Below are 27500 nucleotides of genomic sequence, written 5' to 3'. Positions count from 1 at the left end.
CCGGGCACGGGCTCGCCGCTGACAGGGTTGGCCAGGTGGATGAGGCGCTTCTCAACACCGATGTTGTACTTAGTCGCCTGCTCGTCTTTGCCCTTGGCCAGCTTGAGGGTGCCCGTGTTGTTGCTCGGTAAAAGGACCAAACCCGAGGGCTTGCCGGTGCCTTCGTAGCCGCCGCCCTCTCCATCTCCATCCAGCTGCTTGAAGAGCTCGCCGTCACAGATGTAGATGGACTTGGCCCCTGGCAGCTCGGTGCTGATTCCTTTGGCCGCGCCTTTCTCCCGGCGCAGGGTCAGCGTGTGGCTGCTGTAGTCCGCCACATTCTGGAGGTGGACTTTGGCCATGCTGGCCGGCATGGTGTTGAAGTTGGATCCCTTTTGAAGAGTTAGCGCCCCGGAAGAAGTCTTTTCCTCTCCGCGGAGGGACGAGGGCTTCATGGTACCTAAAACAACACCACAAACAAATATCAATCAATCAATCAATCAATGTTTACTTATATAGCCCTAAATCACTAGTGTCTCAAAGGGCTGCACAAACCACTACGACATCCTCGGTAGGCCCACATAAGGGCAAGGAAAACTCACACCCAGTGGGACATCGGTGACAATGATGACTATGAGAACATGATACTGTGAAAGATCAATCCATAATGGATCCAACACAGTCGCGAGAGTCCAGTCCAAAGCGGATCCAACACAGCAGCGAGAGTCCCGTTCACAGCGGAGCCAGCAGGAAACCATCCCAAGAGGAGGCTGATCAGCAGCGCAGAGATGTCCCCAGCCGATACACAGGCGAGCAGTACATGGCCACCGGATCGGACCGGACCCCCTCCACAAGGGAGAGTGGGACATAGAAGAAAAAGAAAAGAAACGGCAGATCAACTGGTCTGAAAAGGGAGTCTATTTAAAGGCTAGAGTATACAAATGAGTTTTAAGGTGAGACTTAAATGCTTCTACTGAGGTGGCATCTCGAACTGTTACCGGGAGGGCATTCCAGAGTACTGGAGCCCGAAATGAAAACGCTCTACAGCCCGCAGACTTTTTTTGGGCTTTGGGGATCACTAATAAGCCGGAGTCTTTTGAAGGCAGATTTCTTGCCGGGACATATGGTACAATACAATCGGCAAGATAGGATGGAGCTAGACCGTGTAGTATTTTATACGTAAGTAGTAAAACCTTAAAGTCACATCTTAAGTGCACAGGAAGCCAGTGCAGGTGAGCCAGTACAGGTATATATGTATGTATATATGTATATAAAGGTATATACAGTACAGGCGTAATGTGATCAAACTTTCTTGTTCTTGTCAAAAGTCTAGCAGCCGCATTTTGTACCAACTGTAATCTTTTAGTGCTAGACATGGGGAGACCCGAAAATAATACGTTACAGTAATCGAGGCGAGACGTAACAAACGCATGGAGAAGGATTCATAAAAAAACAGACTGGACACTGGCCGAGAGTGGAGTCGGCTGTCTTGGTTGCTTTGTTGGGTCTGCTCCTGTCTCTGGCCATGCTCCCTCCACCCCAGCGGACGATGGCGTGGAACACCGCAGAGGCCACCACAGTGGATATGTTTCTTTTACTTTTTATTCATAGCTGTATGTAGAAGTGTCTGCTTGTATCTGCTGCTTTAATGTCTTTAATGTCCTTTGATGTTTGATGTTTCCCTCAGGGATGTGTACTATGGCTATGAGTTGTTGTTTTTTTTCCCTTGGCCTCAGTCTGCACCCCCTCTCCAGGGCCCAGGCTAAGACCGATTTTTTTATTTTATTTTAATCTTCTATTTTTTTCTCCCCCCCTTGTTTACCTGTATCTCATCTTTTTTGTAAGGGGCGCTGGAAGCCGGCAGACCCGTCAGCGATCCTGTTCTGTCTCCCTGTAATGTTTGTCTGATCTTGAATGGGATTGTGCTGAAAATTGTAATTTTCCTGAAGGAACTCTCCTGACGGAATAAATAAAGTACTATCTAATCTAATCTAGGTTTAGAAAACCCAAAACCAGTGAAGTTGTCACGTTGTGTAAATCGTAAATAAAAACAAAATAAAACGATTTGCTAACCCTTTTTGGCAGGCTTGCCCCTGACAGTTTGGTTGTGTTATAGTTTTTCCTCTTTGTGTGTGTTAGTTCCTGTCAGCACTCTTATTTTGGTTCAGTATCCTGTTTGTCTGCCTGAGTGCTGTGTCCACTCAGTTGCGGCTGATTGGCACCTGGCCACACCTGGTGGCAATCAGCCCACTCCTATTTAGACCTGGATTATTCGTCATTATGACTTGTCGTGTCGATGTCACCACTACCTTTCTAGTCGCTTGTAGCTTTGTCTTCTTCTGTTCCGGCATAGCTCAGTTGGTAGAGTGGCTGTGCCAGCAACTTGAGGGTTGCAGGTTCGATTCCCGCTTGTGCCATCCTAGTTACTGCTGTTGTGTCCTTGGGCAAGACACTTTACCCATCTGCTCCCAGTGCCACCCACACTGGTTTAAATGTAACTTAGATATTGGGTTTCACTATGTAAAGCGCTTTGAGTCACTTGAGAAAAGCGCTATATAAATATAATTCACTTCACTTCACTCTGCTCATGCCATAGTTCCGTCGTGTCACAGTAAGTGTTTTTGTTCAGTATCCTGTTTGTCTCCCTGAGTGCTGTGTCCACTCAGTTGCGGCTGATTGGCACCTGGCCACACCTGGTGTCAATCAGCCCACTCCTATTTACACCTGGATTATTCGTCATTATGACTTGTCGTGTCGATGTCACCACTACCTGTCTAGTCGCTTGTAGCTTTGTCTTCTTCTGTTCCGGCATAGCTCGGTTGGTAGAGTGGCCGTGCCAGCAACTTGAGGGTTGCAGGTTCGATTCCCGCTTGTGCCATCCTAGTTACTGCCGTTGTGTCCTTGGGCAAGACACTTTACCCACCTGCTCCCAGTGCCACCCACACTGGTTTAAATGTAACTTAGATATTGGGTTTCACTATGTAAAGCGCTTTGAGTCACTTGAGAAAAGCGCTATATAAATATAATTCACTTCACTCTGCTCATGCCATAGTTCCGTCGTGTCACAGTAAGTGTTTTTGTTCAGTATCCTATTTGTCTCCCTGGGTGCTGTGTCCACTCAGCTGCGGCTGATTGGCACCTGGCCACACCTGGTGTCGATCAGCCCACTCCTATTTAGACCTGTTTTCTCCTCCAGTCAGTGCTGGATTATTCGTCATTATGACTTGTCGTGTCGATGTCACCACTACCTGTCTAGTCGCTTGTAGCTTTGTCTTCTTCTGTTCCGGCATAGCTCGGTTGGTAGAGTGGCCGTCCCAGCAACTTGAGGGTTGCAGGTTCGATTCCCGCTTGTGCCATCCTAGTTACTGCCATTGTGTCCTTGGGCAAGACACTTTACCCACCTGCTCCCAGTGCCACCCACACTGGTTTAAATGTAACTTAGATATTGGGTTTCACTATGTAAAGCGCTTTGAGTCACTTGAGAAAAGCGCTATATAAATATAATTCACTTCACTTCACTCTGCTCATGCCATAGTTCCGTCGTGTCACAGTAAGTGTTTTTGTTCAGTATCCTGTTTGTCTCCCTGAGTGCTGTGTCCACTCAGTTGCGGCTGATTGGCACCTGGCCACACCTGGTGTCAATCAGCCCACTCCTATTTAGACCTGGATTATTCGTCATTATGACTTGTCGTGTCGATGTCACCACTACCTGTCTAGTCGCTTGTAGCTTTGTCTTCTTCTGTTCCGGCATAGCTCGGTTGGTAGAGTGGCCGTGCCAGCAACTTGAGGGTTGCAGGTTCGATTCCCGCTTGTGCCATCCTAGTTACTGCTGTTGTGTCCTTGGGCAAGACACTTTACCCATCTGCTCCCAGTGCCACCCACACTGGTTTAACTGGCCACACCTGGTGTCAATCAGCCCACTCCTATTTACACCTGGATTATTCGTCATTATGACTTGTCGTGTCGATGTCACCACTACCTGTCTAGTCGCTTGTAGCTTTGTCTTCTTCTGTTCCGGCATAGCTCGGTTGGTAGAGTGGCCGTGCCAGCAACTTGAGGGTTGCAGGTTCGATTCCCGCTTGTGCCATCCTAGTTACTGCTGTTGTGTCCTTGGGCAAGACACTTTACCCATCTGCTCCCAGTGCCACCCACACTGGTTTAACTGGCCACACCTGGTGTCAATCAGCCCACTCCTATTTACACCTGGATTATTCGTCATTATGACTTGTCGTGTCGATGTCACCACTACCTGTCTAGTCGCTTGTAGCTTTGTCTTCTTCTGTTCCGGCATAGCTCGGTTGGTAGAGTGGCCGTGCCAGCAACTTGAGGGTTGCAGGTTCGATTCCCGCTTGTGCCATCCTAGTTACTGCCGTTGTGTCCTTGGGCAAGACACTTTACCCACCTGCTCCCAGTGCCACCCACACTGGTTTAAATGTAACTTAGATATTGGGTTTCACTATGTAAAGCGCTTTGAGTCACTTGAGAAAAGCGCTATATAAATATAATTCACTTCACTTCACTTCACTCTGCTCATGCCATATTTCCGTCGTGTCACAGTAAGTGTTTTTGTTCAGTATCCTGTTTGTCTCCCTGAGTGCTGTGTCCACTCAGTTGCGGCTGATTGGCACCTGGCCACACCTGGTGTCAATCAGCCCACTCCTAGTTTGTTATACGCCTCGTGCGCTTTTTTACCCTTTTGTTTGTTCTTGTTTTAGTACTAAATTAAATCATGTTTTCTTATTCAATGCCTGCCGCCTTCTGTGCATCTTGGAGTTCGTCACCAACACACTCCGACATACATACATACTCTGACAGAGTGTGTTAAGTATTAACATTCAGTGATGTGCCGTGAGGTTCCAGCAAGGCCTTCTATGCTGGCCTAAGATAAATCATGACCATAGATTAATAAAAGTTAATTGTAATCTCTTTTTTATTAAGTATTCATCATATTCTCTTCTTGTCTTATTAGGCTCTACTGTTGGTTGTTTTTACATTAGAGCTTTTATCCAATCAGAATTCAGCTAGCTTGTTGCCAGCGCTGCTGGAATTCTGTTGGATAGACAGTTGATAGACAGTTGCGATAGCCAATCAGATCACGAGTTGTTGACAGTAGCCCATCTAGGTAGCCTCATGTTAAACGTGACTGTGATTGGATTTTCACTTGTCACTCCCAAGTGAGAATCCAATCACAAGTTGTAATTTGCGAAAAGCAGGAAGTGGCTTTACCCGGCCAACAGAGGAAATCATCGGTTCTCACTTTTTTTTAACTCAGAAAGAAAAAGTTCAAATACTTTATTTATTTTTCCACATTTAATATGTTCTTTACAATTATTTTAATTTTGACAGTACCACATAAGGCATGTTTTAAATGCTGATGCGGGTTCATTGATTATTAAATGTGCTAAAATATAGCCTGTATTGTACACTGTTAAGGTGATTCAATCCACTGTAGTGTACTAGTATGTTTCGGGTATAGCACTTCTTCAGCCCTGGTCATGTGGTGACATAAATTATGGTATTTTGAGGGGTATTTATTAAGATCAGAACTAGGTAGGACATCACTAAAGGTGGGAAACGCACAGCCCGCCACTGCCGCAATCATAGGAAGAAATGAGTTACTGCTGCAAAACATGTTTTTAGTGACAGCTCTAGTATACGTGCAAATAAATAAAGCACAGCCTCAGGAATTGTCTGCTATTCAAGATATCCTAACCTGATACATGTGTAGGATTTATGATATAAGAACACAGAGTATTAATTAATGTATGCCTACTTCCTATTATTGATGGCATGCTTGCAATGCATTTTGCAAACTCAAAAATGGTGTTGCTAAAATCAATAATTGAATGCAGAGGCAATTGTGCATTAGAGCAGATGCGTCATTTATGTTGCTGCTCTTTGATCTTAGCGCTGCTTTCGATACCGTCGATCATAATATTTTATTAGAGCGTATCAAAACACGAATTGGTATGTCAGACTCAGCCCTGTCTTGGTTTAACTCTTATCTTACTGATAGGATGCAGTGTGTCTCCCATAGCAGTGTGACCTCGGACTATGTTAAGGTATCGTGTGGAGTTCCCCAGAGTTCGGTCTTTGGCCCTGCACTCTTCAGTATCTACATGCTGCCGCTAGGTGACATCATACGCAAATACGGTGTTAGCTTTCACTGTTATGCTGATGACACCCAACTCTACATGCCCCTAAAGCTGACCAACACGCCGGACTGTAGTCAGCTGGAGGCGTGTCTTAATGTAGTTAAACAATGGATGTCCGCTAACTTTTTGCAACTCAACGCCCAAAAAACGGAAATGCTGATTATCGGTCCTGCTAGACACCGACCTCTATTTAATAATACAACTTTAACATTTGACAACCAAACAATAAAACAAGGCGACTCGGTAAAGAATCTGGGTATTATCTTCGACCCAACTCTCTCCTTTGAGGCACACATTAAAAGCGTTACAAAAACGGCCTTCTTTCATCTCCGTAATATCGCTAAAATTCGCTCCATTTTGTCCACTAAAGACGCTGAGATCATTATCCATGCGTTTGTTACGTCTCGTCTCGATTACTGTAACGTATTATTTTCGGGTCTCCCCATGTCTAGCATTAAAAGATTACAGTTGGTACAAAATGCGGCTGCTAGACTTTTGACAAGAACAAGAAAGTTTGATCACATTACACCTGTACTGGCTCACCTGCACTGGCTTCCTGTGCACTTAAGATGTGACTTTAAGGTTTTACTACTTACGTATAAAATACTACACGGTCTAGCTCCATCCTATCTTGCCAATTGTATTGTACCATATGTCCCGGCAAGAAATCTGCCTTCAAAAGACTCCGGCTTATTAGTGATTCCTAGAGCCCAAAAGAAGTCTGCGGGCTAGAGAGCGTTTTCCCTTCGGGCTCCAGTACTCTGGAATGCCCTCCCGGTAACAGTTCGAGATGCCACCTCAGTAGAAGCATTTAAGTCTCACCTTAAAACTCATCTGTATACTCTAGCCTTTAAATAGACTCCCTTTTTAGACCAGTTGATCTGCCGCTTCTTTTCTTTCTCCTATGTCCCCTCCTCCCTTGTGGAGGGGGTCCGGTCCGATGACCATGGATGAAGTACTGGCTGTCCAGAGTCGAGACCCAGAATGGACCGCTCGTCGGGACCCAGGATGGACCGCTAGCCTGTGTATCGGTTGGGGACATCTCGACGCTGCTGATCCGCCTCCGCTTGAGATGGTTTCCTGTGGACGGGACTCTCGCTGCTGTCTTGGATCCGCTTGAACTGAACTCTGGCGGCTGTGTTGGACTCACTATGGATTGAACTTTCACAGTATCATGTTAGACCTGCTCGACATCCATTGCTTTCGGTCCCCTAGAGGGGGGGGGTTGCCCACATCTGAGGTCCTCTCCAAGGTTTCTCATAGTCAGCATTGTCACTGGCGTCCCACTGGATGTGAATTCTCCCTGCCCACTGGGTGTGAGTTTTCCTCGCCCTTTTGTGGGTTCTTCCGAGGATGTTGTAGTCGTAATGATTTGTGCAGTCCTTTGAGACATTTGTGATTTGGGGCTATATAAATAAACATTGATTGATTGATAGAGGAGCAGCTATGTTGTTTTACAGCTGCATCATGTTGTAGTGACATCGTTCCCATGAGACTTTGAATTCTAAAGGACAAAAAAAAAAATAATAATAATAATAATAACTGGTCTTACCTGATCTGCAAGCCATATCGACATCTTTCTCAAAGTCGGTCTGTGGAGAGAAAATGCAAAATTAATATATTTTGTTCATTTCAAACATCAACACTGGATATGAAAAGTTTGATGGATGGAAATTGTGCCAGGGCTGAAGATATGAGACAATATAGTGCGAATAAGAACAAAAATAGTAATTAGGAGTTAAGAGAATCAATACGTTGTCAGTGAAGAGGGGGAAAAGAAATAAAATAATTTCTTGTAAAGAATTGTGCTGCCAAACTGTTATCTTTTTAATAGAATATATGTTAAATATATTTATATTATTCATACATTAAATAGTATATATATATATATATATATATATATATATACATCATATATATATATATATATATATGATGTATATTACATTATTTATTATTATATTGTCTACTGTGAGCGAACTGTGGGGCTGAATTTCCCCCAGGGTTGAAGTGAAGTGAATTATATTTATATAGCGCTTTTCTCTAGTGACTCAAAGCGCTTTACATAGTGAAACCCAATATCTAAGTTACATTTAAACCAGTGTGGGTGGCACTGGGAGCAGGTGGGTAAAGTGTCTTGCCCAAGGACACAACGGCAGTAACTAGGATGGCGGAAGCGGGAATCGAACCTGCAACCCTCAAGTTGCTGGCACAGCCGCTCTACCAACCGAGCTATGCCGCCCCCAATAAAGTACTTTCTATTCTATTGTATTTTAATCAGATTAATCCCATTTTTGAATTGGACAAATAACGATTAATCACAGGTTTTTATTTTCTTACATCATTTAAAAAAATAATTAAATATTGGGACACAAATGCAATTTTATTGTCAGAATTTAGTCAGCCATCGATTGTGCAAGTTCTCCCACTTAAAATGATGACAGAGGTCTGTAATTTTCATCATAGGTACACTTCAACTGTGAGAGACAGAATGTGGAAAAAAAATCCAGGAATTTTAAAGAATTTATTTGTAAATTATGGTGGAAAATAAGTATTTGGTCAACCATTCAAAGCTCTCACTGATGGAAGGAGGTTTTGGCTCAAAATCTCACGATACATGGCCCCATTCATTCTTTCCTTAACACGGATCAATGGTCCTGTCCCCTTGGCAGAAAAACAGCCCCAAAGCATGATGTTTCCACCCCCATGCTTCACAGTAGGTGTGGTGTTCTTGGGATGCAACTCAGTATTCTTCTTCCTCCAAACACAACAAGTTGAGTTTATACCAAAAAGTTCTATTTTGGTTTCATCTGACCACATGACATTCTCCCATGAGCTCTCTGGCAAACTTCAGACGGGTCTGGACATGCACTGGCTTAAGCAGGGGGACACGTCTGGCACTGCAGGATTTGATTCCCTGTCGGTGTAGTGTGTTCTTCTTCCAAAACACGACGAGTTGAGTTTATACCAAAAAGTTCTCATTTCGTTTCATTTGACCACATGACATTCTCCCAATCCTCTGCTGTATCATCCATGTATCCATTTTGGTATAAACTCAACTCGTCGTGTTTGGAGGAAGAAGAATACTGAGTTGCATCCCAAGAACACCATACCTACTGTGAAGCATGGAGGTGGAAACATCATGCTTTGGGGCTGTTTTTCTGCTAAGGGGACAGGACGATTGATCCGTGTTAAGGAAAGAATGAATGGGGCCATGTATCGTGAGATTTTGGAGCCAAAACCTCCTTCCATCAGTGAGAGCTTTGAATGGTTGACCAAATACTTATTTTCCACCATGATTTACAAATAAATTCATTCAAATTCCTGGATTTTTTTTTCACATTCTGTCTCTCACAGTTGAAGTGTACCTATGATGAATATTACAGAACTCTGTCATCATTTGAAGTGGGAGAACTTGCACAATCGCTGGCTGACTAAATACTTTTTTGCCCTACCTTACATATAGTCGAGGCTACTGTGGTTTATCCGTAATACAACGCTCAATAGGGGTAGAGCGGAATATACGTTAGGTCAAAGTATGAAAAAATTAATATCCATACCACAAGCTGAGCATGGCCATTCTGGAAAGATCCACCTGAATCCCCATTGCCGTCTTCCTGACGATCAACCACTCGACACTTGACTGCCTCCTGAACCTGTTGAAGGCAGTACAGCTCATGGAACATATTACACCTCCCAAATAATGCATCTGGCAATAATAATGACAAAATATGAGTTTCTTGTGCCGTTTCTGGCTTTAATCATATAGGGGGCCATTTAGATTTTTTCTAAGTGTTCACTTTTGGTGTACCATACCTTCCAGAGTCAAAATCGGGATTTTTCTAAGTGTTCACTTTTGGTGTACCATGCCTTCCAGAGTCAAAGTCGGGATTTTTTCTAAGTGTTCACTTTTGGTGTACCATACCTTCCAGAGTCAAAGTCGGGATTTTTTCTAAGTGTTCACTTTTGGTGGACCATACCTTCCAGAGTCAAAATCGGGATTTTTCTAAGTGTTCACTTTTGGTGGACCATACCTTCCAGAGTCAAAATCGGGATTTTTCTAAGTGTTCACTTTTGGTGTACCATACCTTCCAGAGTCAAAGTCGGGATTTTTCTAAGTGTTCACTTTTGGTGTACCATACCTTCCAGAGTCAAAGTCGGGATTTTTTCTAAGTGTTCACTTTTGGTGGACCATACCTTCCAGAGTCAAAATCGGGATTTTTCTAAGTGTTCACTTTTGGTGGACCATACCTTCCAGAGTCAAAATCGGGATTTTTCTAAGTGTTCACTTTTGGTGGACCATACCTTCCAGAGTCAAAATCGGGATTTTTCTAAGTGTTCACTTTTGGTGTACCATACCTTCCAGAGTCAAAATCGGGATTTTTCTAAGTATTCACTTTTGGTGTAGCATACCTTCCAGAATCAAAGTCGGGATTTTTTCTAAGTGTTCACTTTTGGTGGACCATACCTTCCAGAGTCAAAGTCGGGATTTTTTCTAAGTGTTCACTTTTGGTGTACCATACCTTCCAGAATCAAAATCGGGATTTTTTCTAAGTGTTCACTTTTGGTGTACCATACCTTCCAGAGTCAAAATCGGGATTTTTCTAAGTGTTCACTTTTGGTGGACCATACCTTCCAGAGTCAAAGTCGGGATTGTTTCTAAGTGTTCACTTTTGGTGTACCATACCTTCCAGAGTCAAAGTCGGGATTTTTCTAAGTGCTCACTTTTGGTGGACCATACCTTCCAGAGTCAAAGTCGGGATTTTTTCTAAGTGCTCACTTTTGGTGTAACATACCTTCCAGAGTCAAAGTCGGGATTTTTTCTAAGTGTTCACTTTTGGTGTACCATACCTTCCAGAATCAAAGTCGGGATTTTTTCTAAGTGCTCACTTTTGGTGTACCATACCTTCCAGAGCCAAAGTCGGGATTTTTTCCAAGTGTTCACTTTTGGTGTAGCATACCTTCCAGAGTCAAAATCGGGATTTTTCTAAGTGTTCACTTTTGGTGGACCATACCTTCCAGAGTCAAAGTTGGGATTTTTTCCAAGTGTTCACTTTTGGTGTACCATGCCTTCCAGAGTCAAAGTCTGGATTTTTTCTAAGTGTTCATTTTTGGTGTAGCATACCTTCCAGAGTCAAAATCTGGATTTTTCTAAGTGTTCACTTTTGGTGGACCATACCTTCCAGAGTCAAAATCGGGATTTTTTCTAAGTGTTCACTTTTGGTGGACCATACCTTCCAGAGTCAAAGAAGCCCCAGAGTGAGACCTAAAAAAAACGGTCCGAGTGATGTCATTTGGGGCCCTATTTTCAGACATTTTGTCGGATTTCGGTGACGCTGACGAGCGAAGCAGGTGTTCCCGGGGGTGCCTGTCCCTTTAAGAAGGCCGGCTTGCCGTGGATCTCCACCCGGGTGGGGATTTCAAAATAGGTCCTTCTTTTTGCTGGAAGTGCCCCCCAAAAAGCTGTACATTTGATTTTTTTAACAGCACATTCTACAAATACTATTTAAAAAAACAAAAACAAACAAACATAAAGTTGATTAAAAGAGCAAACAGGTGAAAGGTAACAAGAAAAAGTTGCAATCTTGACTGAATATAACACAAAACTGCCATGCAGGCTGTTTTTTTCTCTAAAACTTTTTAAGAAATAATATTTATTTATTTATTTATTTCGGCAATCTTCACATAAAACAAAGAACAACAACAAAAAAAAGACTAATTTGAGCAATGATTGAGCCGTAAGGGTGTAGGTTGAAGCAACGCTTATATAAACCTACCCCATCACAACAAGAACAAGGTTCAAAATATATAAAATCTAAAACATGCTTCACTTATATTACTTTTTTTTTTAAACAATATATAAGCAACATATATGTAGCACACGTCTCATATACACAGTTTAACATTTAAATCAAACATATACATTTGTACACTTATATATATATATATATATATATGTACACAACTTATTTAAATTCCATATAAAGTGGTGATATATACATTTTAATAAAACCTATGCACTTAAGATGTGACTTTAAGGTTTTACTACTTACGTATAAAATACTACACGGTCTAGCTCCATCCTATCTTGCCCATTGTATTGTACCATATGTCCCGGCAAGAAATCTGCCTTCAAAGGACTCCGGCTTATTAGTGATTCCTAGAGCCCAAAAAAAGTCTGCGGGCTATAGAGCGTTTTCATTTCGGGCTCCAGTACTCTGGAATGCCCTCCCGGTAACAGTTCGAGATGCCACCTCAGTAGAAGCATTTAAGTCTCACCTTAAAACTCATTTGTATACTCTAGCCTTTAAATAGACTCCCTTTTTAGACCAGTTGATCTGCCGCTTCTTTTCTTTTTCTCCTATGTCCCCCCCTCCCTTGTGGAGGGGGTCCGGTCCGATCCGGTGGCCATGTACTGCTTGCCTGTGTATCGGCTGGGGACATCTCTGCGCTGCTGATCCGCCTCCGCTTGGGATGGTTTCCTGCTGGCTCCGCTGTGAACGGTACTCTCGCTGCTGTGTTGGATCCGCTTTGGACTGGACTCTCGCGACTGTGTTGGACCCATTATGGATTGAACTTTCACAGTATCACGTTAGACCCGCTCGACATCCATTGCTTTCCTCCTCTCCAAGGTTCTCATAGTCATCATTGTCACCGACGTCTTAGTGGTTTGTGCAGCCCTTTGAGACACTAGTGATTTAGGGCTGTATAAGTAAACATTGATTGATTGATTGATGTATAATTCTGAAATCATAAATTGTATTTATATACCTATTATATATTATTGTCTTTCTAAAACAATGTTTGCTCTTCTTTCTTACATTTACTAATGATTTAAAAAGCTTTTTAAACTGGTTTATGTTGGTGCTGTGTTTTATTTCATCCTTTAAACAGTTCCATATTTTAAACCCCTGCTATTGTTATACTCATTCGTTTCTGCGTTGTTCTACAATATTGGATCTTAAAAAGTAATTCTCCTCTTAAATTATAATTCCCTTCTAATAAGAAATAATGTTGAGAATTGTTGACCTATCGCTTCACATCAAATATTCCACTTTGGGGGGGAAAATATTGCATTTTTCGCGTTTATGCCAGTCTTTTTCTGCGACTTTCAGTGGAAAAAGTTAGGACACCCCCTGCTATAAGATGTGCGGGGTAATAAAAAAATGCTGCGTTTTCCCACCTAAAGATAATGGTGCCTGCAGCTCAGCATTTACACCAAGATAAGGCAGTGAGCCAAGTAACTGGGGTTGACTTTTCCTGCTTCAGGATATTTCAAGACGGCCGCGTGGAAAAAGCGGATCGACCTTCCATTTGAGAGAGGACTTCTCCTGCACCTGACACGAGCCGCCCGTGGCTCCTAAATGCTAATGAGACATTTAGGAGCAAGAATACGGTGAGGGAATGAGTCCAAAAACCTTTACAAATATTCCTCTAGGGGGCGAACTATATAGCTATAGTGTGAAGAAGAAAAAAAACAAAACATGTACGGTGCAGTAAAAGGTACCTCTCGTCGCAAGATGCAGTGCACCATGACAATGACGAAGCCTTCCAGAGAGTCAAAGACGGCAAAAAGGATCTGGAACAGCGCAGAGCGCCGGTCGGTGATGGCGAGGACGGCTGACATCCACGTGAGAGCCAGGAGGGGTAAAACCACACAGGAGCTCCACAGAGAAGCCCTGCAAGATGGGGGTTAGGTGAGCAGTTAGGGAGCAGCAATGCACTTCCTATAATCAATCAATTCATAACATTCCATTTCCAAATCAGTCCTTAGCACACTTCTAAACCAATCTGCAGATTTGGACTATAAAAAATACATCAAAACAGTTTATTTTTCACTAGTAGCACAAGAAATAAATAAACATTCATTATTGTATGTACAGTTGTAGCCAGAAGTTTACGTACACTCATCATGGGCAGGTATGTCAAGTTCATTTTGGATCCTTGTTGATTTATTTTAACAATATTCCAGGTGGGAAAGATTATACATTTTTTTTTTTAGAATTCATGTTTAATAATCTAAAATACAAACAGTCAAAATTGCACAGGGTGTCCATAAAGTCACCTAATAATTTTTACAAGTATATATTAAAGAGGCTTCACGGTGGCAGAGGGGTTAGTGCGTCTGCCTCACAATACGAAGGTCCTGCAGTCCTGGGTTCAATTCCAGGCTGAGGATCTTTCTGTGTGGAGTTTGCATGTTCTCCCCGTGACTGCGTGGGTTCCCTCCGGGTACTCCGGCTTCCTCCCACCTCCAAAGACATGCACCTGGGGATAGGTTGATTGGCAACACTAAATTGGCCCTAGTGTGTGAATGTTGTCTGTCTATCTGTGTTGGCCCTGCGATGAGGTGGCGACTTGTCCAGGGTGGACCCCGCCTTCCGCCCGATTGTAGCTGAGATAGGCGCCAGCGCCCCCCGCGACCCCGAAAGGGAATAAGCGGTAGAAAATGGATGGATGGATGGATATATTAAAGAAGTAAATAAGTACTGGAATTCGTAGAAATAATTACAAAGTGCGGAGTAGATATTAATTTGTACCATGAATTGATTAAACAAGTTGAAAAACGTATTGGGGTGTTACCATTTAGTGGTCAATTGTACGGAATATGTATTGAACTGTGCAATCTACTAATAAAAGTTTCAATCAATCAATACTGTAAACTTAAATTTTGGGCACCAGTATATGCATCATGCATGATAAATTAGTGATATTTTACTTTTGGGTACTGATGACCCATGTGAATTTTTCTTCAAGATTAATAAAGCACCCATTTAGTTTTGTTTAACAAATGTTATATGCTGTAATATAGAAAATGTTCATGGTTTTTATTTAACAGAACCTACTGTATTTCATGAGCATGTTACCTGAAAAACACTAATAAAAAACTCATAACTACTGAGGTATACTGTAGACAAGCTCTCTGCGTCAAATTCAAGACTATATTGAATAGTCTGGGATATTGTAATTATTGCGGCTAGTTCAACTCGCTAGCTGGTGGTAGTCAATACATTCTTTAGTTCTGCAGTTATGAACTGTGCCCTAAAGCAGGGGTTTTCAACCTTTTTTCAGTGATGTACCCCCTGTGAACATTTTTTTAATTCAAGTACCCCCTAATCAGAGCAAAGGGTTTTTGGTGAAAAAAAGAGATAAAGTAGTAAAATGCAGCACTATGTCATCAGTTTCTGATTTATTAAATTGTATAACAGTGCAAAATATTGCTCATGTGTAGTGGTCTTTCTTCAACTATTTGGAAAAAAAGATATAAAAATAACTAAAAACTTGTTGAAAAATAAACAAGTGATTCAATTCTAAATAAAGATTTCTACACATAGAAGTAATCATCAACTTAAAGTGCCCTCTTTGGGGATTGTAATAGAGATTCATGAAATTAATTCCAAACATTTCTTCACAAAAAAAGACATCTTTAACATCAATATTTATGGAACATGTCCACAAAAAATCTACCTGTCAACACTGAATATTGCATTGTTGTATTTCTTTTCACAGTTTATGAACTTACATTCATATTTTGTTGAAATATTTATTCCAAAAATATATCTATAAAGGATTTTTGAATTGTTGCTATTTTTCCAAAAATATATTTATAAAGGATTTTTGAATTGTGGCTATTTTTCCAAAAATATATTTATAAAGGATTTTTTAATTGTGGCTATTTTTCCCAAAATATATTTATAAAGGATTTTTTAAATGTGGCTATTTTTCCAAAAATATATTTATAAAGGATTTTCGAATTGTGGCTATTTTTCCAAAAATATATTTATAAAGGATTTTTGAATTGTGGCTATTTTTCCAAAAATATATTTATAAAGGATTTTCGAATTGTGGCTATTTTTCCAAAAATATATTTATAAAGGATTTTTGAATTGTGGCTATTTTTCCAAAAATATATTTGTAAAAGATTTTTGAATTGTTGCTATTTTTCCAAAAATATATTTATAAAGGATTTTCGAATTGTGGCTATTTTTCCAAAAATATATTTATAAAGGATTTTTGAATTGTTGCTATTATTCCAAAAATATTTTTATAAAGGATTTTCGAATTGTGGCTATTTTTCCAAAAATATATTTATAAAGGATTTTTGAATTGTGGCTATTTTTCCCAAAATATATTTATAAAGGATTTTTTAAATGTGGCTATTTTTCCAAAAATATATTTATAAAGGATTTTCGAATTGTGGCTATTTTTCCAAAAATATATTTATAAAGGATTTTTGAATTGTGGCTATTTTTCCAAAAATATATTTATAAAGGATTTTCGAATTGTGGCTATTTTTCCAAAAATATATTTATAAAGGATTTTTGAATTGTGGCTATTTTTCCAAAAATATATTTGTAAAAGATTTTTGAATTGTTGCTATTTTTCCAAAAATATATTTATAAAGGATTTTCGAATTGTGGCTATTTTTCCAAAAATATATTTATAAAGGATTTTTGAATTGTTGCTATTATTCCAAAAATATTTTTATAAAGGATTTTCGAATTGTGGCTATTTTTCCAAAAATATATTTATAAAGGATTTTTGAATTGTGGCTATTTTTCCAAAAATATATTTATAAAGGATTTTTGAATTGTGGCTATTTTTCCAAAAATATATTTAAAAAGGATTTTCGAATTGTGGCTATTTTTCCAAAAATATATTTATAAAGGATTTTTGAATTGTTGCTATTTTTCCAAAAATATATTTATAAAGGATTTTTGAATTGTGGCTATTTTTCCAAAAATATTTTTATAAAGGATTTTTGAATTGTTGCTATTTTTCCAAAAATATATTTATAAAGGATTTTTGAATTGTGGCTATTTTTCCCAAAATATATTTATAAAGGATTTTCGAATTGTGGCTATTTTTCCAAAAATATATTTATAAAGGATTTTTGAATTGTTGCTATTTTTCCAAAAATATATTTATAAAGGAATTTTGAATTGTGGCTATTTTTCCCAAAAATATATTTATAAAGGATTTTTGAATTGTGGCTATTTTTCCAAAAATATATTTATAAAGGATTTTTGAATTGTGGCTATTTTTCCAAAAATATATTTATAAAGGATTTTTGAATTGTTGCTATTTTTCCAAAAATATATTTATAAAGGATTTTTGAATTGTTGCTATTTTTCCAAAAATATATTTATAAAGGATTTTTGAATTGTGGCTATTTTTCCAAAAATATATTTATAGAGGATTTTTGAATTGTGGCTATTTTTCCAAAATATATTTATAAAGGATTTTTGAATTGTTGCTATTTTTCGAAAAATATATTTATAAAGGATTTTTGAATTGTTGCTATTTTTCCAAAAATATATTTATAAAGGATTTTTGAATTGTTGCTATTTTTCCCAAAATATATTTATAAAGGATTTTTGAATTGTTGCTATTTTTCCCAAAATATATTTATAAAGGATTTTTGAATTGTGGCTATTTTTCCAAAAATATATTTATAAAGGATTTTTGAATTGTTGCTATTTTTCCAAAAATATATTTATAAAGGATTTTTGAATTGTGGCTATTTTTCCAAAAATATATTTATAAAGGATTTTTGAATTGTGGTTATTTTTCCAAAAATATATTTATAAAGGATTTTTGAATTGTTGCTATTTTTCCAAAAATATATTTATAAAGGATTTTTGAATTGTGGCTATTTTTCCAAAAATATATTTATAAAGGATTTTCGAATTGTTGCTATTTTTCCAAAAATATATTTATAAAGGATTTTTGAATTGTGGCTATTTTTCCAAAAATATATTTATAAAGGATTTTCGAATTGTGGCTATTTTTCCAAAAATATAGTTATAAAGGATTTTTGAATTGTGGCTATTTTTCCAAAAATATATTTATAAAGGATTTTTGAATTGTGGCTATTTTTCCAAAAATATATTTATAAAGGAATTTTGAATTGTTGCTATTTTTCCAAAAATATATTTATAAAGGATTTTCGAATTGTGGCTATTTTTCTCAAAATATATTTATAAAGGATTTTTGAATTGTTGCTATTTTTCCAAAAATATATTTATAAAGGATTTTTGAATTGTGGCTATTTTTCCAAAAATATATTTATAAAGGACTTTTGAATTGTTGCTATTTTTCCAAAAATATATTTATAAAGGATTTTTGAATTGTGGCTATCTTTCTAAAAATATATTTATAAAGGATTTTTGAATTGTGGCTATTTTTCCAAAAATATATTTATAAAGGATTTTTGAATTGTGGCTATTTTTCCAAAAATATATTTATAAAGGATTTTTGAATTGTTGCTATTTTTCCAAAAATATATTTATAAAGGATTTTCGAATTGTGGCTATTTTTCCAAAAATATATTTATAAAGGATTTTTGAATTGTTGCTATTTTTCCCAAAATGTATTTATAAAGGACTTTTGAATTGTTGCTATTTTTCCAAAAATATATTTATAAAGGATTTTTGAATTGTGGCTATCTTTCCCAAAATATATTTATAAAGGATTTTTTAATTGTTGCTATTTTTCCAAAAATATATTTATGAAGGATTTTTGAATTGTGGCTATTTTTCCCAAAATATATTTATAAAGGATTTTTGAATTGTTGCTATTTTTCCAAAAATATATTTATAAAGGATTTTTGAATTGTGGCTATTTTTCCAAAAATATATTTATAAAGGATTTTTGAATTGTGGCTATTTTTCCAAAAATATATTTATAAAGGATTTTTGAATTGTGGCTATTTTTCCAAAAATATATTTAAAAAGGATTTTCGAATTGTGGCTATTTTTCCAAAAATATATTTATAAAGGATTTTTGAATTGTTGCTATTTTTCCAAAAATATATTTATAAAGGATTTTTGAATTGTGGCTATTTTTCCAAAAATATTTTTATAAAGGATTTTTGAATTGTTGCTATTTTTCCAAAAATATATTTATAAAGGATTTTTGAATTGTGGCTATTTTTCCCAAAATATATTTATAAAGGATTTTCGAATTGTGGCTATTTTTCCAAAAATATATTTATAAAGGATTTTTGAATTGTTGCTATTTTTCCAAAAATATATTTATAAAGGAATTTTGAATTGTGGCTATTTTTCCCAAAAATATATTTATAAAGGATTTTTGAATTGTGGCTATTTTTCCAAAAATATATTTATAAAGGATTTTTGAATTGTGGCTATTTTTCCAAAAATATATTTATAAAGGATTTTTGAATTGTTGCTATTTTTCCAAAAATATATTTATAAAGGATTTTTGAATTGTTGCTATTTTTCCAAAAATATATTTATAAAGGATTTTTGAATTGTTGCTATTTTTCCAAAAATATATTTATAAAGGATTTTTGAATTGTGGCTATTTTTCCAAAAATATATTTATAGAGGATTTTTGAATTGTGGCTATTTTTCCAAAATATATTTATAAAGGATTTTTGAATTGTTGCTATTTTTCGAAAAATATATTTATAAAGGATTTTTGAATTGTTGCTATTTTTCCAAAAATATATTTATAAAGGATTTTTGAATTGTTGCTATTTTTCCCAAAATATATTTATAAAGGATTTTTGAATTGTTGCTATTTTTCCCAAAATATATTTATAAAGGATTTTTGAATTGTGGCTATTTTTCCAAAAATATATTTATAAAGGATTTTTGAATTGTTGCTATTTTTCCAAAAATATATTTATAAAGGATTTTTGAATTGTGGCTATTTTTCCAAAAATATATTTATAAAGGATTTTTGAATTGTGGTTATTTTTCCAAAAATATATTTATAAAGGATTTTTGAATTGTTGCTATTTTTCCAAAAATATATTTATAAAGGATTTTTGAATTGTGGCTATTTTTCCAAAAATATATTTATAAAGGATTTTCGAATTGTTGCTATTTTTCCAAAAATATATTTATAAAGGATTTTTGAATTGTGGCTATTTTTCCAAAAATATATTTATAAAGGATTTTCGAATTGTGGCTATTTTTCCAAAAATATAGTTATAAAGGATTTTTGAATTGTGGCTATTTTTCCAAAAATATATTTATAAAGGATTTTTGAATTGTGGCTATTTTTCCAAAAATATATTTATAAAGGAATTTTGAATTGTTGCTATTTTTCCAAAAATATATTTATAAAGGATTTTCGAATTGTGGCTATTTTTCTCAAAATATATTTATAAAGGATTTTTGAATTGTTGCTATTTTTCCAAAAATATATTTATAAAGGATTTTTGAATTGTGGCTATTTTTCCAAAAATATATTTATAAAGGACTTTTGAATTGTTGCTATTTTTCCAAAAATATATTTATAAAGGATTTTTGAATTGTGGCTATCTTTCTAAAAATATATTTATAAAGGATTTTTGAATTGTGGCTATTTTTCCAAAAATATATTTATAAAGGATTTTTGAATTGTGGCTATTTTTCCAAAAATATATTTATAAAGGATTTTTGAATTGTTGCTATTTTTCCAAAAATATATTTATAAAGGATTTTCGAATTGTGGCTATTTTTCCAAAAATATATTTATAAAGGATTTTTGAATTGTTGCTATTTTTCCCAAAATGTATTTATAAAGGACTTTTGAATTGTTGCTATTTTTCCAAAAATATATTTATAAAGGATTTTTGAATTGTGGCTATCTTTCCCAAAATATATTTATAAAGGATTTTTTAATTGTTGCTATTTTTCCAAAAATATATTTATGAAGGATTTTTGAATTGTGGCTATTTTTCCCAAAATATATTTATAAAGGATTTTTGAATTGTTGCTATTTTTCCAAAAATATATTTATAAAGGATTTTTGAATTGTGGCTATTTTTCCAAAAATATATTTAAAAAGGATTTTCGAATTGTGGCTATTTTTCCAAAAATATATTTATAAAGGATTTTTGAATTGTTGCTATTTTTCCAAAAATATATTTATAAAGGATTTTTGAATTGTGGCTATTTTTCCAAAAATATTTTTATAAAGGATTTTTGAATTGTTGCTATTTTTCCAAAAATATATTTATAAAGGATTTTTGAATTGTGGCTATTTTTCCCAAAATATATTTATAAAGGATTTTCGAATTGTGGCTATTTTTCCAAAAATATATTTATAAAGGATTTTTGAATTGTTGCTATTTTTCCAAAAATATATTTATAAAGGAATTTTGAATTGTGGCTATTTTTCCCAAAAATATATTTATAAAGGATTTTTGAATTGTGGCTATTTTTCCAAAAATATATTTATAAAGGATTTTTGAATTGTGGCTATTTTTCCAAAAATATATTTATAAAGGATTTTTGAATTGTTGCTATTTTTCCAAAAATATATTTATAAAGGATTTTTGAATTGTTGCTATTTTTCCAAAAATATATTTATAAAGGATTTTTGAATTGTTGCTATTTTTCCAAAAATATATTTATAAAGGATTTTTGAATTGTGGCTATTTTTCCAAAAATATATTTATAGAGGATTTTTGAATTGTGGCTATTTTTCCAAAATATATTTATAAAGGATTTTTGAATTGTTGCTATTTTTCGAAAAATATATTTATAAAGGATTTTTGAATTGTTGCTATTTTTCCAAAAATATATTTATAAAGGATTTTTGAATTGTTGCTATTTTTCCCAAAATATATTTATAAAGGATTTTTGAATTGTTGCTATTTTTCCCAAAATATATTTATAAAGGATTTTTGAATTGTGGCTATTTTTCCAAAAATATATTTATAAAGGATTTTTGAATTGTTGCTATTTTTCCAAAAATATATTTATAAAGGATTTTTGAATTGTGGCTATTTTTCCAAAAATATATTTATAAAGGATTTTTGAATTGTGGTTATTTTTCCAAAAATATATTTATAAAGGATTTTTGAATTGTTGCTATTTTTCCAAAAATATATTTATAAAGGATTTTTGAATTGTGGCTATTTTTCCAAAAATATATTTATAAAGGATTTTCGAATTGTTGCTATTTTTCCAAAAATATATTTATAAAGGATTTTTGAATTGTGGCTATTTTTCCAAAAATATATTTATAAAGGATTTTCGAATTGTGGCTATTTTTCCAAAAATATAGTTATAAAGGATTTTTGAATTGTGGCTATTTTTCCAAAAATATATTTATAAAGGATTTTTGAATTGTGGCTATTTTTCCAAAAATATATTTATAAAGGAATTTTGAATTGTTGCTATTTTTCCAAAAATATATTTATAAAGGATTTTCGAATTGTGGCTATTTTTCTCAAAATATATTTATAAAGGATTTTTGAATTGTTGCTATTTTTCCAAAAATATATTTATAAAGGATTTTTGAATTGTGGCTATTTTTCCAAAAATATATTTATAAAGGACTTTTGAATTGTTGCTATTTTTCCAAAAATATATTTATAAAGGATTTTTGAATTGTGGCTATCTTTCTAAAAATATATTTATAAAGGATTTTTGAATTGTGGCTATTTTTCCAAAAATATATTTATAAAGGATTTTTGAATTGTGGCTATTTTTCCAAAAATATATTTATAAAGGATTTTTGAATTGTTGCTATTTTTCCAAAAATATATTTATAAAGGATTTTCGAATTGTGGCTATTTTTCCAAAAATATATTTATAAAGGATTTTTGAATTGTTGCTATTTTTCCCAAAATATATTTATAAAGGACTTTTGAATTGTTGCTATTTTTCCAAAAATATATTTATAAAGGATTTTTGAATTGTGGCTATCTTTCCCAAAATATATTTATAAAGGATTTTTTAATTGTTGCTATTTTTCCAAAAATATATTTATGAAGGATTTTTGAATTGTGGCTATTTTTCCCAAAATATATTTATAAAGGATTTTTGAATTGTTGCTATTTTTCCAAAAATATATTTATAAAGGATTTTCGAATTGTGGCTATTTTTCCAAAAATATATTTATAAAGGATTTTTGAATTGTGGCTATTTTTCCAAAAATATATTTATAAAGGATTTTTGAATTGTGGCTATTTTTCCCAAAATATATTTATAAAGGATTTTCAAATTGTGGCTATTTTTCCCAAAATATATTTATAAAGGATTTTTGAATTGTGGCTATTTTTCCCAAAAATATATTTATAAAGGATTTTTGAATTGTTGCTATTTTCCCAAAATATATTTATAAAGGATTTTTTAATTGTGGCTATTTTTCCAAAAATATATTTATAAAGGATTTTTGAATTGTGGCTATTTTTCCAAAAATATATTTATAAAGGATTTTGGAATTGTGGCTATTTTTCCAAAAATATATTTATAAAGGATTTTTGAATTGTTGCTATATTTCCAAAAATATATTTATAAAGGATTTTTGAATTGTGGCTATTTTTCCAAAAATATATTTATAGAGGATTTTTGAATTGTGGCTATTTTTCCAAAAATATATTTATAGAGGATTTTTGAATTGTGGCTATTTTTCCAAAAATATGTTTATAAAGGATTTTTGAATTGTGGCTATTTTTCCAAAAATATATTTATAAAGGTTTTTCGAATTGTGGCTATTTTTCCAAAAATATATTTATAAAGGATTTTTGAATTGTGGCTATTTTTCCCAAAAATATATTTATAAAGGATTCTTGAATTGTGGCTATTTTTCCAAAAATATATTTATAAAGGATTTTTGAATTGTGGCTATTTTTCCAAAAATATATTTATAAAGGATTTTTGAATTGTGGCTATTTTTCCAAAAATATATTTATAAAGGATTCTTGAATTGTGGCTATTTTTCCAAAAATATATTTATAAAGGATTTTTGAATTGTGGCTATTTTTAGAATATTTAAAAAAAATCTCATGTACCCCCTGGCATACCTTCAAGTACCCCCATTTGAGAACCACTGCCCTAAAGCAATCAAAATATTTAAAAGCGAGACAGAAGTTGTATATAAACATACCGTTAAAATATTAAAAAAAAAAATCTTCCATAGTCTTATTTGAGACTTTTTACGAGTTTTGGGCCTTAAATTGAAAGAATACATTTTTTGGGACTTTTTAAAACCCCAAATTTGATCACCATGTTTTAATTGCAATAGACTTTGTGGACACCTTGTACACACGGACTGAAAAACAAAGATACATTCACCTTTTGCAACGACAAGACCAGGTCCTAAAACTTGTTAGTGATCATGATTAACATCCCCATGGACAAAAGACCAAAAATGGACAAAGGGTTTGTGATCAGACGAGACAAATAAACAGCGGTTTGTCCACAATGAAGAAAAGTATATTTGAAGTAGTTAGTAGTTTAAAACCAGCTGTGTTGCTACCAGTCTGGTAGCATTGAACCCCATAATATGCATGAAACAACAACAGAGGACTAGGTTCGGATTAGGACTGAAAGATTAACAGCATTTACAAACCCTGTTTCCAAATGAGTTGGGAAATTGTGTTAGATGTAAATATAAACAGAATACAATGATTTGCAAAACATTTTCAACCCATATTCAGTTGAATATGCTACAAAGACAACATATTTGATGTTCAAACTGATAAACATTTTTTTTTGCAAATAATCATTAACTTTAGAATTTGATGCCAGCAACACGTGACAAAGAAGTTGGGAAAGGTGGCAATAAATACTGATAAAGTTGAGGAATGCTCATCAAACACTTATTTGGAACATCCCACAGGTGTGCAGGCTAATTGGGAACAGGTGGGTGCCATGATTGGCTATAAAAGCAGCTTCCATGAAATACTAAGTAATTCACAAACAAGGATGGGGCGAGGGTCACCAATTTGTAAGCAAATTGTCGAACAGTTTTAGAACAACATTTCTCAACGAGCTATTGCAAGGAATTTAGTGATTTTACCATCTACAGTCTGTAAAATCATCAAAAGGTTCAGAGAATCTGCAGAAATCACTGCACGTAAGCGATGATAATACAGACCTTTGATGCCTCAGGAGGTACTGCATCAAAAACCGACATCAGTGTGTAAAGGATATCACCACATGGGCTCAGGAACACTTCATTTAACCACTGTCAGTAACTACAGTTGGTCGCTACATCTGTAAGTGCAAGTTAAAACTCTGCTATGCAAAACAAAACCGATTTATTAACAACACCCAGGAACGCCACTGGCTTCTCTGGGCCCGAGCTCACCTAAGATTGACTGATGCAAAGTGGAAAAGTGTTCTGTGGTCTGACAAGTCCACATTTCAAATTATATTTGGAAACTGTGGACGTTGTGTCCTCCGGAACAAAGAGGAAAATCACCATCCAGATTGTTATAGGCGCGAAGTTCAAAAGCCAGCATGTGTGATGGTATGGGGGTGTACTAGTGCCCAAGGCATGTGTAACTTACACATCTGTGAAGGCATCATTGATCCTGAATGGTCCATACAGGTTTTGGAGCAACATATATTGTCATCCAAGCAACGTTATCATGGACGCCCCTGCTTATTTCAGCAAGACAATGCCAAGCCACGTGTTTCAACAGCGTGGTTTCGTAGTAAAAGAGTGCGGGTACTTTCCTGGTCCGCCTACAGTTCAGACCTGTCTCCCATCGAAAATGTGTGGCGCATTATGAAGCATAAAATACGACAGTGGAGACCCCGGACTGTTGAACGACTAAAGCTCTACATAAAACAAGAATGGGAAAGAATTCCACTTCCAAAGCTTCAACAATTAGTTTCCTCAGTTCCCAAACGTTTATTGAGTGTTGTTAAAAGAAAAGGTGATGTAACACAGTGGTGAACATGCCCTTTCCCAACTACTTTGGCGCATGTTGCAGCCATGAAATTCTAAGTTAATTATTATTTGCAAAAAAAAAACAAGGTTTATGAGTTTGAACATCAAAAATCTTGTCTTTTTAGTGCATTCAATATGGGTTGAAAAGGATTTGCAAATCATTGTATTCTGTTTATATTTACATCTAACACAATTTCCCAACTCATATGGAAACAGGGTTTGTATTTCTTGTAAAGTATATAAAAACGAGTATGGAAGCTGAACCAATAAGATGCCCCAAACCAACCACTTTCATGAGGTATTGGACAGAAAATACTTTTTTTGTTCTCCATTTGAAAATGCGGACGATATCATCACGACTGTCTGATTCCAATCAATGCAAGTCACCAGAAAAAGGTAATACACCAACTTATATTCTTTTCTTCATGAAAGAAAGGAATTAAACATCTTTGTATTATCATTAAACACCTTTAACTTGTTAACAAAAACGTCTCTTTCATAAATAAATAAATATAAGTTACCGTATTTTTCGGAGTATAAGTCGCACCTGCCGAAAATGCATAATAAAGAAGGAGAAAAACATATATAAGTCGCACTGGAGTATAAGTCGCATTTTTTGGGGGAAATTTATTTGATAAAACCCAACACCAAAAATAGACATTTGAAAGGCAAATTAAATTAAATAAAGAATAGTGAACAACAGGCTGAATAAGTGTACGTTATATGAGGCATAAATAACCAACTGGTATGTTAACCTAACATATTATGGTAAGAGTCATTCAAATAACTATAACATATAGAACATTCTATACCTTTACCAAACTATCTGTCACTCCTAATCGCTAAATCCCATGAAATCTTATACGTCTAGTCTCTTACGTGAATGAGCTAAATAATATTTGGTATTTTACGGTAATGTGTTAATAATTTCACACATAAGTCGCTCCTGAGTATAAGTCGCACCCCTGGGCAAACTATGAAAAAAACTGCGACTTTATACGTTAGTCAAGACTGTTGGATTTACTGGTGTTTAAGGAAATTATTTCTACGATTATGATTTTTTTTTCTATATTCAAAACACTTCCCTGTGGTCTACATAACATGTATGGTGGTTATTTTATTAAAATTGCTCGTTGATCGTTTTACAGACTATCTTGAAACCTCTTTCTGACCGTCTCTTCATGATGAGCCAGAAGGAACTTCTTGACTATAACGTCGGTATGTTAACCTAACATATTATGGTAAGAGTCATTCAAATAACTATAACATATAGAACATGCTATACCTTTACCAAACAATCTGTCACTAATAATCGCTAAATCCCATGAAATCTTATACGTCTAGTCTCTTACGTGAATGAGCTAAATAATATTATTTGGTATTTTACGGTAATGTGTTAATAATTTCACACACAAGTCGCTTCTGAGTATAAGTCGCACTATGAAACTATGAAAAAAGCTGCGACTTATAGTCCAAAAAATATGGTAAGTGTCATTCAAATAACTATAACATATAGAACATGCTATATGTTTACCAAACAATCTGTCATCGCTAAATCCCATGAAATCTTATACGTCTAGTCTCTTACGTGAATGAGCTAAATAATATTATTTGATATTTTACAGTAATGTGCTAATAATTTCACACATAAGTCGCTCCTGAGTATAAAAAACTGCGACTTATAGTCTGAAAAATACGTTAGTCAAGACTGTTGGA

The 27500-nt window shown here is 34.9% G+C and overlaps 1 protein-coding gene across 6 annotated transcripts in view; it reads right to left on the bottom strand.

Moving 5' to 3' along the window:
• Positions 1 to 27500, bottom strand: part of adgrb1a (adhesion G protein-coupled receptor B1a) — a 468831-nt gene that overhangs the window by 40123 nt on the left and 401208 nt on the right. For all 6 annotated transcript variants that reach the window (XM_061914951.1, XM_061914947.1, XM_061914950.1 and 3 more), the window contains 4 exons: positions 13642 to 13813; positions 9695 to 9790; positions 7687 to 7726; positions 1 to 439 (listed from right to left, as the gene is read on the bottom strand). The exon at positions 1 to 439 is cut by the window's left edge and continues 196 nt beyond it. In XM_061914951.1, the coding sequence (XP_061770935.1) occupies positions 1 to 439; positions 7687 to 7726; positions 9695 to 9790; positions 13642 to 13813 (747 nt within the window). The remainder of the gene's footprint in view (positions 440 to 7686; positions 7727 to 9694; positions 9791 to 13641; positions 13814 to 27500) is intronic.

Source organism: Nerophis ophidion, linkage group LG11 (genome assembly GCF_033978795.1).
Source record: "Nerophis ophidion isolate RoL-2023_Sa linkage group LG11, RoL_Noph_v1.0, whole genome shotgun sequence".
NCBI lineage: Eukaryota > Metazoa > Chordata > Actinopteri > Syngnathiformes > Syngnathidae > Nerophis > Nerophis ophidion.
The sequence above is the reverse complement of the archived record's forward strand: the minus strand, read 5'-3'. Positions and strand labels throughout refer to the sequence as shown.